Below are 13,868 nucleotides of genomic sequence, written 5' to 3'. Positions count from 1 at the left end.
TTTGTTAGAGTTCCGTGATTATGGCGAATGCGCCAGGACACTTGGCAATTTTAAAGACATTCATGTTTTATTTTTTATTAATTTGATTCTTTATAAAATAAATCTATTAAAAACATAAAATTTTGATCTACTCTGCTAAACTATATTTATACCTATTTTTAGGCTAGACATCTGAACTAAAAATCAATATTTCCTTAATATTTATCAAGCAATAAATTATGATAATTTTACAGACAAGACAGAATCAATATTCATGTCTGTAAATAATTTAATTTTCGGTTTTTGAATTTATTATGTAATAAACGACAATATACAGGGTGGTCAGAACTGTATTCCGGAAACTTCGGCAGCATATTCTGCAGATAAAAATAAGTAAAAAAGTTCATATAAATGTATGTCCTAAAATGCTTAGTTTCAAAGATATAGTGTGTAGAAGTTTCATTTTTATTTCCATTTTTTCTAAATAATTTCTGAAGTAAAGTCAATATTTCGATGAAAATTTCACACCTCTACTTTTCAACCAATAACATGCTTTAATGTTGACTAGTTACCATGGCAACTGAAAAAATTTCCGGAAATTTTTTCGAGGCGCCACGAAACTTTAGTGGAAATTTTTTGACAGTTGAAAAGGTAGGCTGAAGCACTCACTTTTCTTTTTGCTGAATCTCTCTGTAGTATTTTGCGCTTAGCATCGCGTGCAGCTCTGGCGGTCACAAATTCCACATCAGAAAACGGATTAAATTTTATTTTATATTTTTCGTAATAAATTTCTTGCAACTGCTTAGCAGTAGAGTTCCACATCACTTTGACCACACTTTCCTTATAATCTTCAAAATTTTTCTTTTTCATATTAAATGCGTAGTCCTCCAGTATAGTAGCCAGCTGTACTACACTCATACACTCATGAATATTATACGATTTTTCATCACAAAATTCAACAAACTGTTTCCATACACTTGATTTTGATTTTCGGGTGTTATCTGGTTTTATATTTTCAATTTCTTCTTTAATGACTTGTTGGTTTACTTTTCCAAATCGCAACATTTCGCTATACACTTCTTACTCTACGTACAGACGTTTTAAAACTAGTAATAGCTTAATGACAGAATCGCAAACAAAAATGACAAAACACATAATATGTCAAAAACATCAATACCTTGGCCAACTTAACAAATTGAAATTATTTTAAATGTCATGTTGGATTAATATATTTTTTTTCAAATTTAGGTGTGAAATTTTCTTACCGAATACCACGCAAGCTTAAATTATTCCTGGAAATTTTCTTTCGGGCACGAATATTTTAGGAAAATTATCCCTCGTCTTCGACTCGGGATAATTTTCAAAATATTCGTGCCCTCAAAAAAATTTCCGAAAATAATTTAAGCTCTTGTGATATTATAAGTGAAAATTGTCGTCTGTTAGTTTTTTTACATGAGAAATTTGATTTTGATGTTAATATGACTCCTACTAGTAGAGGGCGCCACCTACATGTGTTTTAACTTTTTTAAAGCGTAATAACTTTTTGTCCGTACCTGTATAAAACTACCGGGCGAAAAAATATACATCTCTGTGACTTTTTACGTGAAAAATACCTCTTTGTAAAAATCGCTCCGAGCAACCATTCTTAAGATATTTAGAATGGAAATAGTCAATACATGTCATTATTGACGAAAAATAAACAGAGGTTGAGAGTAGATAGTTATTTCATTGAAATAATAAATTTGGGAAATTTTTATTTTTTTTTAATTAATCATAAATAAAATAGTGTTTGTTGAACTTTTGGAACAAAAACATTTCAAATTTATGATTTCAGTCTAATAACTATTTAATCAACATGTTTAATTTATGTCAGGTGATGATGACAGGTATTGATAATTTCGATTCCAAATATCTCGAAAACCATTACTCGTAGCGATTTTTACCAAGAGACCTTTTTCACGTAAAAAACGTCGTAAATGTATATTTTTTTACTCAGTAGTATTATACAGGTACGGACGAAAAGTTATTACTCTTCAAACCAGATAAAAAATATGTAGGTGGCGTCCTCTACTAGCAGGAGTCATATTGACATCAAAATCAAATTTCTCATGTCAAAAAACTCCCAGACGCCAATTTTCATCCAAATATTGACGTTGCTTCAGAAATTATTTGGAAAAAAATCGAAATAAAAATGAAACTTCTACACCCTGTATCTCCGAAATTAAGCATTTTAGGACATACATTTATACGAACTTTTTTACTTATTTTTATCTGCAGAATATGCTGCCAAAGTTTCCGGAATAGAGTTCGGACCACCCTCTACAAAGGTATTAATTGAAATTTTTAGTATGCGAACAAACAGGAGAGGCGCTTTTTATTTACCAAATACGTTTAAATAAAATATACGACGGCCTCCCCATAAGAGCAATGAGAGGATTTACGTCCCAGTATTGAAGGAGGACAGAAAATAGAGTCGAATGGTTTCAAGACATAGGTTCATCCTTGTTTAGTCAAACCTCCTACAAACCAAGGATAGACTTATGTAGAAAATGCATTGAAATTCTATAGCCATCCTTCAATATCGGGACAGGAATTTAAGCGGTACCCTCCGTATACTTTATTTTAAACGTATTTGTTATTTACTTTCATTTTCTTAACATTACAGATGTTAAGTTTTAAAAGAGGATGTTTTGTGTTTTAATTAAATAAGAAATGAATTGATTGGGACTTGACTCACCCTGGGTCTGTCGTTATGCGTATCAGTCCAGTAGCGGTGGAACTTGACGATGTTCGGATGGTCCAGCTGCGTCAAGTTTTCGAACACGCTCTGTATTTTTTCCTCCTGGTTTTTGAAGTTCTTCCTCTCGGAGAACTGCACCTCGTTCCAGACAACTTCCACACCTTCTTCCATGTCCATGGCCAGGAAGGCGGAGTCGATACCGGGAACATCGCGTTGTTCTACCTGGAACGATAAAAAAACAGATCATTAGATACCCGTTACAAGGTAGAGATGTCGATGAAATTGTTTAACTAATTTTTTGAAAGCAACTAGTGTTTCATTACTGTCGAGAGATTGATATTGTTAATCGAGAGGCGTAGGTAGCGTCGAGATTAACTAAATCTCGGGACAATAATGAAAACTTTCCTCCGAGGTTTGTATACTATTTTATTTACAACCACATCATCAATTAAAAAATAGGGACAGTATTTTATTTTGAAAAAAAAAAATAAGTATGCGAAAATTTGTCGTTTTCTGTTTTGGCATTTCCATATCTATAGTTACCGGTACCAATGGTTGTTAGGGCGCAAACCTTCAACAGCAAAACAAACAACTAAGTGACAGTTTTGAATTCTCGTTCGTTTTTTGGAATTTATATAACATAGAAAGCCAGAATGTTGTCGGAAAGTTCTGATAATGAAGAGTACTTTAATATTGGTACTCCACCAGAAGTTACAGAAGCTGCAAAAAGAGCAGAAGCCAGTTTACTTCCAGAGAAAAGTAGGGGGCGATATGAAATAGCGTTGAAAGTATATCTGTATCTCGAATTTATTAATTTCTCATAGGTGTAAATATTTTCATTTCTCTCTCGAAACTTTTCTCAAACATAAATAATTTGATATTTTACATGTTACTACGGCACCTAGAGGGCGTCTCTCACCTTTCAATCTTAACTTATCGACAGACGGCTTTCTAGTTGAGAGGAAAAACGGCACATAAATCGCGAAAAAGAGAAATTGTAGTGGGCGACAGCCACGCTAGAGGGCAGCAGCAATTTCAACCAATATATACGCTCCGAGCACGATGGAAAGTTGCTATATTATAGACAGAAACTAATAAATCTTGTAGGATACGATTTGTTTATCTTTAACCCTTTATAATTTATAAGGCAGTACTAGTTGACTTCAAAAATATATAAAATATAAATAAAATAAATATATAATTATTATAAACTTTTTTTCCGATTTAGCTGAAATTTTGAATGCGCGTATAAGTAATTTAAAAAAAAAACGAAGAAACCCATTACTAAAAATTGTATTAATCAATAATAAATGGACGGCCGGACGGACGGATAGCGAAGTCTTAGTAATAGGGTTCCCGTTTTTACCCTTTGGGTACGAAACCTTAAAATAGATGTAGGAAAAACAATAAATACTCCTATTACATATTTTAACAATTTTTATTGTGCAAAACTGCCAGAAACCTTCATATCTTTTACTTATTTAAGATCTAGTCGATTTGTTAATTTTAAGGTTGCTTCTCTAGGAGTTCTTGGGAGATGGACTGCCAACTGTCTTTCCATCTTTTTGGAGGCCTTTCCGGCTGTCTCTTACCCACTTCAAGAGCTATGCGTGGTAGCCTGTCTTCTTCAATGCGTTTTACATATGCGAACCATGGTCTTTTTCTTTTCCTACCCTATCTCACTACGTCCTGTATTCCACATTGTTGTCTGATAGTTGTGTTTCTAATTCTGTCTCTTCTGGCACAGAATATCTAGCTACGCAACACAAAATACTCGAAATGAAAGAGCTAAAATTGCACAAATAAAATAGTAGATGGCGCGACAATATCATAATCAGAATATAATTGGAAATTTTCAATTTTCGGTTTTAGATCGACGGTTGTCGACGGCCTTGAAGCTCGGCTACATATGCACAGTTGCTAGATTCAAAAAGACTTTAATTGGCATCCCATTCTTTATCTGGTGTATAATAATTTCTTTCTATTCTTCGTTTCTTGTCAGATACACTTACATTAATTATTCGTTTGGCTTTTAAAATAGTTTTAAGTTTAAGTATATTATTAGAAAACATATGCTCACAAAATACATTTTTAATATATGTAATACACTACTTTATTATGTTAACTAAGAAAATAACTTTAATTACCTTTAAAATTAATAATATACTGGGCGATTGATAGTGATATTTATTAATGCTGAAACGTTAGTAATGAAATATCCGTTTATTAATAATGGAAATAATTTATTAAAATGCAGTATAAAAAAAGTTAATTGACTAAAGAAATTCTATAATAACAAATTTCTTCTGTTGCCAGATTATTTATATAGACCTAGGTAGATTTTAAAAAGTGACACAGGTACAATTAATAATATATTAGTGCGGCATAAAAGTTTCTGTCACGACATCGTACAATAAATTAAAATTCGTAAAATAAATTAAAATTATTAATTAAACAACTCTTTATAAAGAAACGCCAGTATACCAAATGATATCATAATATTGTACTATATTATGGTACCACTCGATATGCTTCATAATATTGCAATATCACCGAAGATCCGTCGTACACCAAATCTAAGCACAATCGAACGCCTGGAAATGGTATCGTAATATGGTAGTATAGGTCGGTACCACTTTATATGCATCATAGTACCATCATATTACAATGTCATCGAAGATACGTAGTATACCAAGTTTAAGCCCAATCGAACGCCAGAAAATGGTATCGTAATATGGTACTACATTATGGTACCTCTTGATATGCTTCATGGTACCATAATTTTGCAATGTCATCAAAAATACGCAAGTATAATCAAATATGAGCCCAATCGAACGTCAGAAAGTGGTATCATAATATGGTACTATAGAAGGTACCACTTTATATGCATTATAGTACCATCATATTACAGTGTCACCGAACCGTATCATACAAAGTTTAAGCCCAATCGAACGCCAGGAAATGGTATCGTAATATGGTACTACATTATGGTATCCCTTGATATGCTTCATGGTACCATAATATTGCAATGTCATAAAAAATACGCAGGTATAATCAAATATGAGCCCAATCGAACGTCAGGAAGTGGTATCATAATATGGTACTATAGAAGGTACCACTTTATATGCATCAAAGTACCATCATATTACAATGTCACCGAACACACGTAGTATACAAAGTTTAAGACCAATCGAACGCCAGGAAATGGTATCGTAATATGGTACTACTATATTATGGTACCTCTTGATGTATTTCATGGTACCATAATATTGCAATGTCATCAAAAATACGCAAGTATAATCAAATATGAGCCCAATCGAACGTCAGAAAGTGGTATCGTAATAAGGTACTATATTAAGGTACCACTTTATATGCATCATAGTACCATCATATTCAGGGGCGCAACTAGACATATACTTTTAGGGGGGCTTAACTCTCTTGGGGGGACTTAGGTCACTATAAGATAATATTGATGTGAGGTTAAGACCAATTTTATAAGATACATAAGGATTATCAGGGGGGGGGGCTAAGCCCCCCCTGCCGCCCCCCCCCGGTTGCGCCTCTGATCATATTACAATGTCACCGATGTCTTTAAAAGCCTGTCTCCTTTTGATACCTACGATTTTATACGTGTAACGAGGCTTCTGTTGCGTAGCTAGATATTCTGTGTGCTTCTGGTCTTCCCCATTATGGTTCTTAGGTTCTTCATTTCAGCGACTCGTAACATGCTTTTGGTCTTGGTTTGTCTCTCGGATTTCTATGCCATATGTCATTATTGGTCTGTGCAGGTCTTATAATTTTTAATTTTGCTGTCTGTTCGCATGAAGAGGTTTATCCACACTATTTGCCTGAGACATCCTGACACGGCCGTTGCTCTGTTTATCTGGCCTCTCAGATCTTTCTCTGGATCATGGTAGTGCGACATATCTATTCCTAGGTATCTGAACTGTGATACTTCCTCAATAATTTTGTTTTCTACTACCAGTTTGCATCTTACCGACTCATTGGAGAAAGTTAAGCATTTAGTTTTTCTTTTTGGATAAAAATCCTTCATATTGGAGAAAATCCTTCAATTCTGGCAATACTGGGTGTAACTGACCCTACTTTGTTTTATTAATTTCGATTTTCTGGTCTTATTTCACGGTCGACGTTGCCATAGCTCTCAATCGGCTTTATCTAGCCTACGAAACGCAACAGAATTAACATAAATAGTGAACAATCCTGCAAGTCTTAGCTCTGAGTCACGGACGGGTTGCACATTTAGAGAGAGAGAATAATTATTATTCGAAACGTTATTTATTTATTTATTTATATCTCCGGCGACAATAGAGTTTAATTTGGATTAATGACGATAATAACAGCAAACGGAAAATCGATTTCTAGATACAAAACCGTGACCAGTTATCGTTTTGTATATTAATCTATACGGGGTGGTTTTGAAAAGTAGCGCACCCCTATAACTTTTATATTTTTTCAGATAAAAAAAACAATTCGATATGTTAGTTTAGTGTACAACATAAATTAGGATTGATTGAAATATTCAATTGTTTTTGGTCACTTCCTGTTTCACCGGAAATGACTACAACTTTTGATTTTTAAATAGCACCCTCAGTATATTTCTACTTTGTTCGATAGAAAATGACACTCTGAATAGAATGACGTATCATATGTCAACTTTTGACATTTTCGCATATGGTTTATTTAAAATTGTAATATGCGGTTCATAACGACAATTTGACTCGAAATACCAAGTGTGTGGTACCAAATTATTCGTAAAAAATGATTTTTCCAAATATGCTAATGAACCACCATTGTTCCATTTGAAAAAAATTGAGATATGATTAAAAATACGATTTGGGCATCTTTCAACTGGCCAGGACAAGACACGAAAAACATTAGACGATCAAATCTATTTTTCCAAAGCTCCTTTATTAAAAATGAGTTGTTTTAATATAGCCATGGCACTCTGGATTGAAATTTAAATACCATTTTTAAGCGCAAATATCAAAAATTAACATTTTCTTCTCTTCTTCTCAGCCATTACTCATCCACTGCAGAATGTAGGCCTCTCTCAGTTTCTTCCACTCGTTTCGATTCTGTGCCCTCCTCATCCAGTTCTTACCGGCTACGGTTTGGATATCATCAGTCCATCTTTTAGGAGGTCGGCCGACTGGACGTTTTGCTAGGCGTGGCCTCCAGCAAAGAAGTCTTTTTGCCCATCTTTCCTCGGACTGTCTGGCCAAGTGTCCTGCCCAAGACCATTTAGAGTTAGCTATCCTCTCTACGATGTCCGTTATCCTCGTCTGTCGGCGAATGTCTTCATTTCTAATGTGGTCGCGAAAACTGATACCCATCATGGCTCTTTCCATAGCTCTTTGGCTCACTCGCAACCTGTTCACACTTCGTGCCGTCATCGTCATAGTCTCAAAACCATAGGTCATGAAAGGCAAGACGCATTTGTTGTAAACGTCTCTTTTTAGGCTATTTGGGATTTTGCTTTTGAATATAAAGTTAAGTTTACCAAAAGCTGCCCATCCGAGTTTAATCCTTCTAGAAATTTCGGTTGTTTGATTTTCCTTGCCGAGTTTTATGGCATAACCTAGATATATATACTCTTTAACGTTTTTCAATCCTTTGTCCATTAACAATAACTTGCTCTTCATTTTCATTTAGGGTTTTAGTTTTAGACAAATTTATTTTTAAACCTACTTGCGCAGATGTGTGGTGAAGTTGTTCGAGCATTGTTTGAAGTTCTTCTAACGATGAGGCCAGGACAACGACATCATCAGCGAAGCGCAAGTGGTTAAGCATTCCACCATCTACCCTAATACCCTTCTTGTCCCAGTTCAACTTCTTAAATACGTCCTCCAGGGCCAGTGTAAAAAGTTTGGGGGAAATAGTATCTCTCTATCGGACTCCTCTTTCCATTTTAATTTTATTTGTGATATTTATGTCATCCAGTTTGACAGTCATTGTAGCTGATTTGTAAATAGATGATATTATGCCCGAGTATCTGTAGTCTATTCTGGCATTTTGTAGGGCATCGAGGATGGCGTGTAGCTCTATAGAGTCGAAAGCCTTCTCATAATCCACAAAGGCGACATATTAGGGAAGTTGTATTCAGTGCTTTTCTCTATGAGAGTGCGGACTGCCTGAAGGTGATCCACAGTACTATATCCACTTCTAAACCCTGCCTGTTCCGGGGGTTGATAGAAGTCGAATTTGTTTGACAGGCGATTTGTCAGCACCTTTGTGAATATTTTGTAGAAGTGCGAGAGCAGGCTGATGGGACGATACAAAAAATAAATTAACATATGATACGTCATTCTATACAGAATGTTATTTTCTATCAAATAAAGTAAAAGGGTAGCCAGAATTCCATTTAAAAATCAAAAGTTGTAGTCATTTCCGGTGAAACCGGAAATGACATAAACCAATTGAATACGTCAATCAGTCGTGATTTATGTCATAAACTATCATATAAAATCCCGTTTTTTATCTGAAAAAATAAATAAAATTTATAGGGGTGAACTACTTTTGAAAAACACCCCGTAATCGATGTTCCGTTAATATTAAATAAGACACTAAAATATTTGATGTGATCTGTCATAAGGGTCGATCAAATAATAGTTAATAATATTAGCTGAAGATAAACAAAAATTTCAGGTAAAATGACCACAATGGCTTAAAACAAATTTGCTTAATAAATACACTGTATTTGACGTCTCAAAGGTTAGTATACCCTGCAACGTACATTTTGGGAGCAAAGCTATAGATTCCTTATCTTGAAAATTCTTGACCGTGGTCAATGGTAATTTTTTCCTTCAATGAACTTTTTGAGTACACTACTTTAATTCTATAATGCTGTCACTAAACAGATCACTATTCTGAAATTCTGAATTGACTGGATATCTTTCTTAGAGATTTATAATATAGAAAATAGAAATTTCTGTCTAGAACTTGTGCGTTCCTAATGTCACGTAGGCCTTACCATTTCAACGTGCGTCTTAATATAAATGCCATTCTGAGTGACAGTCAGGGTCCCCTTTTTAGTTTAAGGCCTATTAAGCTACTATAATAACGCATAAGGTCTTTTAGAACGTGTAACTAACAGACAGCATGAATGATTAATTGAAATAATTTCTTATATTAAAACTAAAATTTCTATTCTGTTTATAAAGTGTCTCACACTTATTTGAAGATAAATAATCGCGCAGATCTATCATATCATAGTGTTTGTTAGTTGATTACAGATATTACTATGGACTATAGTTTATAATAAGTCAAAAATATCTGAGTGGTGTGTGAACATAGTACATATTTTTGAAGGTTCTTGATTTTTTTTTTGATAGTTTTATAAGTATGAAGTACCGATAACAATTTTTTAAAGTACTTTTCAATAGTTTTTCTACTTGAAAATTTGCTCTATGACAAAATCGTGTTTTGATGATACCGTATGGTCGAAAAAAAATGACAATCGATGGTAATTTTGGCGATGTCGACCTCGAGACGTTTTTTTACAATCCCTAAATGACCATTTACCAAAAATTGACATAAAACTCTCGATTAATGTCAAGAAATGTACCAAAAAATAAGGCTGTATTCCGTTGCAAAACCAGGCGAACGAGATAGGTAAATTACGGTAAAGAGCGGTTCCTGAAAAACATCCTAAAATACTGGGAATGTCAAATTTTGACGTTTTCTAAATTTCAATACCTTTATTATAAAATTTATCTTTTATGCATTTTTAATGTACCGATTCTCTGCTTTTACGTTTGCTTCTTCTTTTCAATGGAGTTTAATATTGAAGAATACTTTATTAATGAACTGTTAAACTAGTTAGACAGCTCAAGTGAAGATTTGCAGGTCCAATATGAAAATAGATCGATAATAAATAAACAAATTTAATCAATATTTATATTTTTACAGCTTACAAAACATTCACGACTACTTGTTGCCTTGCTTTTCATGTTTTCTTTAAATGTTCCTGACTTTAAGAAACAATGGCTGCATGATACGTTTAAATGGTCCTAAAAAGTCAATCTATTTAGTTAATGAACTTTATTTACCTTTACTGCCTACCTCCAATGCTTTTGGATGGAAATACAAAATATTATTACAAATTTTAGATATTAAATGAGAATTTCACTCGAACTCCAATATTTGCTTGATTTCTGTTACATAAATACATAAATGACATTGATTGACAAACAAAACCAGAAAAACCAGCCTTCTCGCGCTGGTTAGATTTGTGACAATAATTATAAAAGATATTTTTTAGGAACCGTGTTCCGTAATAAGAAAACTTTCAGGGAACCGATAGAAACGAAACATAAAACCATAACCAAGATAAGCAACGGAATACACCTTTAAATAAATATGTTTAAAATCCATTCACGACATTAACCGGTTGTCAAAAATTTGTATCGCGTTTTTCTTGCGTAATTATTATACATTCTTGTCTCGTTACATGCCAGCGCCTACTCCAAATTCCAAAACGATAGAAAGATAAATAGATAAGGAGGCGCCTCCGGCTCGTGAATGAACAAAAGAAATTAAGATGATCGTGCCGTCGGTCCCGACCCAATGACTCACGCACGCAACTCGTGGACAGGACAAACTACACAGAGCATATGGACGAGAATTATTTTTATTTATTAAAGTTATTAGTTCAAATGAAAAAGAACAAATAACAGGGTTAGCGTGAGCCATCTTTATAACTATTTCAATAAATGCCTTTACATTTTTTTCTTTTTCCAAATCTTTTTTAATCAAAAATTACCGTTATTAATTTTATTTTGTAACAAGCAATAATTGTCTTAACAACAATTTAAATATACAGGGTGTCCCAGAAATAAGTGCAAGTATTTTAACTGGTAGTATATTTCGGCCTCAGAAATACACCTATGAGGTATTTTTTGCGAAAAAAAATTCTTGATAATTTGGAGTTTTTTGAAAAAAAATTTGGAATTTTTTTTAGTTTTGTAAAACTTGGAAAATAAGTTGGTTATAATAATGGCTTTATAATTCGAAAACTCTCTATTTATTTATCTAGTAATGCTAAAACACTCTATTTGAAAGTCGATTAGAGAAAATAGTATGATTCATTGGCAAGTAATGTAAATATTTACGATCCGGTAAAATTGTGATGTAAGAGGAGGCTTAGCTTGCCGGAGGGAGTTAGCAGTTGATAGGCCGGCCGGCTGTTATGTTGTGTTTTGTCATAGAGCTGACATTTGGGGTTGAGAGTCTTTTGACTATAAACGTTGCATGTACTGTAAGGCAACGGGTCGTTTGACCAGAAGAAAACCTCTTGTGACGTCTTGCCTTCGAGGTTGGTCTTGAGAGTTTGAGGTCTCCCTTGTCTTCTCGATTGACACGATGCGGCGTTGGGGTAGTGAGACTAGTGACGTACCCCAATTAGCCTATTCGATTAGGATGCGAATCTGTTTAGCGGCAGATTTGCGTCCGGGGGAAGCCCCTATACTATTTCAGGTTACACTAGCTAGTTGTTGAAGATGATTAACCAATATATAACCGAATGATATTTGAATTAGATGGAAAATATGGAATGGGATATATTGAATAGAATATATCAGTGGCTAGGGGGCGGAGTACCCCCGGGTGAGTCTTACTAATTAACTATCAATTTTATCCAGATCAGTAAATGTTTGTTTGTTATTTTCATGTACAATGAGAGAGTGCTTGCCAATGACCAACTAAATGGATATTTGAGGTGAATTTGCATTGTGAGACTCGGTTGAGTAAGCCCCAAAAATAGCGATTTTACAGTTTTAAGTTAAAAACATAATTTCTTGATAATATGGCAACATAGGGTAGTAGCTTAAAATTTACATGAAAGAAAATCCAGAAAAGATCCAGTGCAGTGGTTCTCAAAATTTTAAGTAAAATAACTCTTTGGTTATTTTTGGACTTATTTGAATGACGGTAAGAAAAAATGTTTCTTTTGACCAGATTACCACCCCTTAAACTACTTGCACTTATTTCTGGGACACCCTGTATATTCGATACCAATTAAACATTAAACTGTTAGTTACGTAATCGAGGGCGCGATTTTAAATTCATTGTTGCCAACCATGAACATGTTCGGCGCCGGGCTGACTAACTGGAAACTGGAATTTAAATCTCACTGGCGATTCAGGTGGTAGCTCTGCCGTAAAAATGTCGAAGTTGCCACATTTATTTATTTATTTCCCCGACATTGTCGTTAGTTTTGACATTTTCGTTTTGTATTACCAATTTTTTGGTTTAAATGAGATCGTATTGTGATACTTTCAGATTACAAATTTTTACTAGCAGACCTCTTTCAGTGCGAAGTGTACAAGATAGCTTAATAGCCGTAAAAAACTCATCGCAAACTTTATTTACGAATAGTTTGAACGGGAAAGAGGTAGTAATGGTCCTTGATGTCCCTTAAGTGCTATTTTAGGAGGTAAGTTTTGTTGATGTAAATATTAAAATATTTTAATTAAAAGAAAATATGTGTATTAACGGTTTATTTAACTGAATTTATTGAAAATTTTGACCCGATCGTGCAGAACGTCCATACCCATACTCGGGCTACCAGGAAGTACCAGACCAAACGCCAAATCCGGTAATTTAGCCGCCATGATTTTTTGTAAGGTCATTGGCAATGAAGGGCCGACAGGAAGTAGGATTTGTCTGGTGTGATGGATGTCAGAGACAGTCAGAGAGTAATTAATAAATTGTTGTATTCAAAGTATACACAAGTATACAAGGTGTCCCAGAAATAAGTGCAAGTATTTTAAGGTGTGGTAGATCTCGATAAAAGAAGTATATTTTCTCTTTATCGTTTTTCAAATAAGTCCAAAATAACGGAGTTATTTTACTTTGAAAATTTAAAAAAAAATATTTTTGCTAAAATTTTGAGAACCACTGATTTTCTTTTCTTAAATTTAATTTAATACCTATGTTGCCATATTATCAAGAAATTATGTTTTTTTACCTAAAAATAAAAAAAATCGAAAAAAAACCTCATACGCGTGTTTCTGGGGTTGGGGTTGAACTACACCTACTAGTTAAAATCCTTGCACTTATTTCTGGGACACCCTGTAGGGTAAACTCACTCTATGCAACTTGTGAAGTACTTATTTAAAAAAAGCCTGTA

General features: G+C 34.0%; 1 protein-coding gene across 2 annotated transcripts in view; it reads right to left on the bottom strand.

The window, feature by feature from the left end:
* Nucleotides 1-13,868, bottom strand: part of LOC115887197 (nuclear receptor-binding protein homolog) — a 139,782-nt gene that overhangs the window by 57,459 nt on the left and 68,455 nt on the right. For both annotated transcript variants that reach the window (XM_030906549.1, XM_030906550.1), the window contains exon 2: nucleotides 2,717-2,941. In XM_030906549.1, the coding sequence (XP_030762409.1) occupies nucleotides 2,717-2,941 (225 nt within the window). The remainder of the gene's footprint in view (nucleotides 1-2,716; nucleotides 2,942-13,868) is intronic.

Source organism: Sitophilus oryzae, unplaced genomic scaffold (genome assembly GCF_002938485.1).
Source record: "Sitophilus oryzae breed Bouriz unplaced genomic scaffold, Soryzae_2.0 scaffold_555_pilon_pilon, whole genome shotgun sequence".
Lineage (NCBI taxonomy): Eukaryota > Metazoa > Arthropoda > Insecta > Coleoptera > Curculionidae > Sitophilus > Sitophilus oryzae.
Note: the sequence above shows the minus strand (reverse complement) of the source record. Positions and strands in the feature narration are given on the sequence as shown.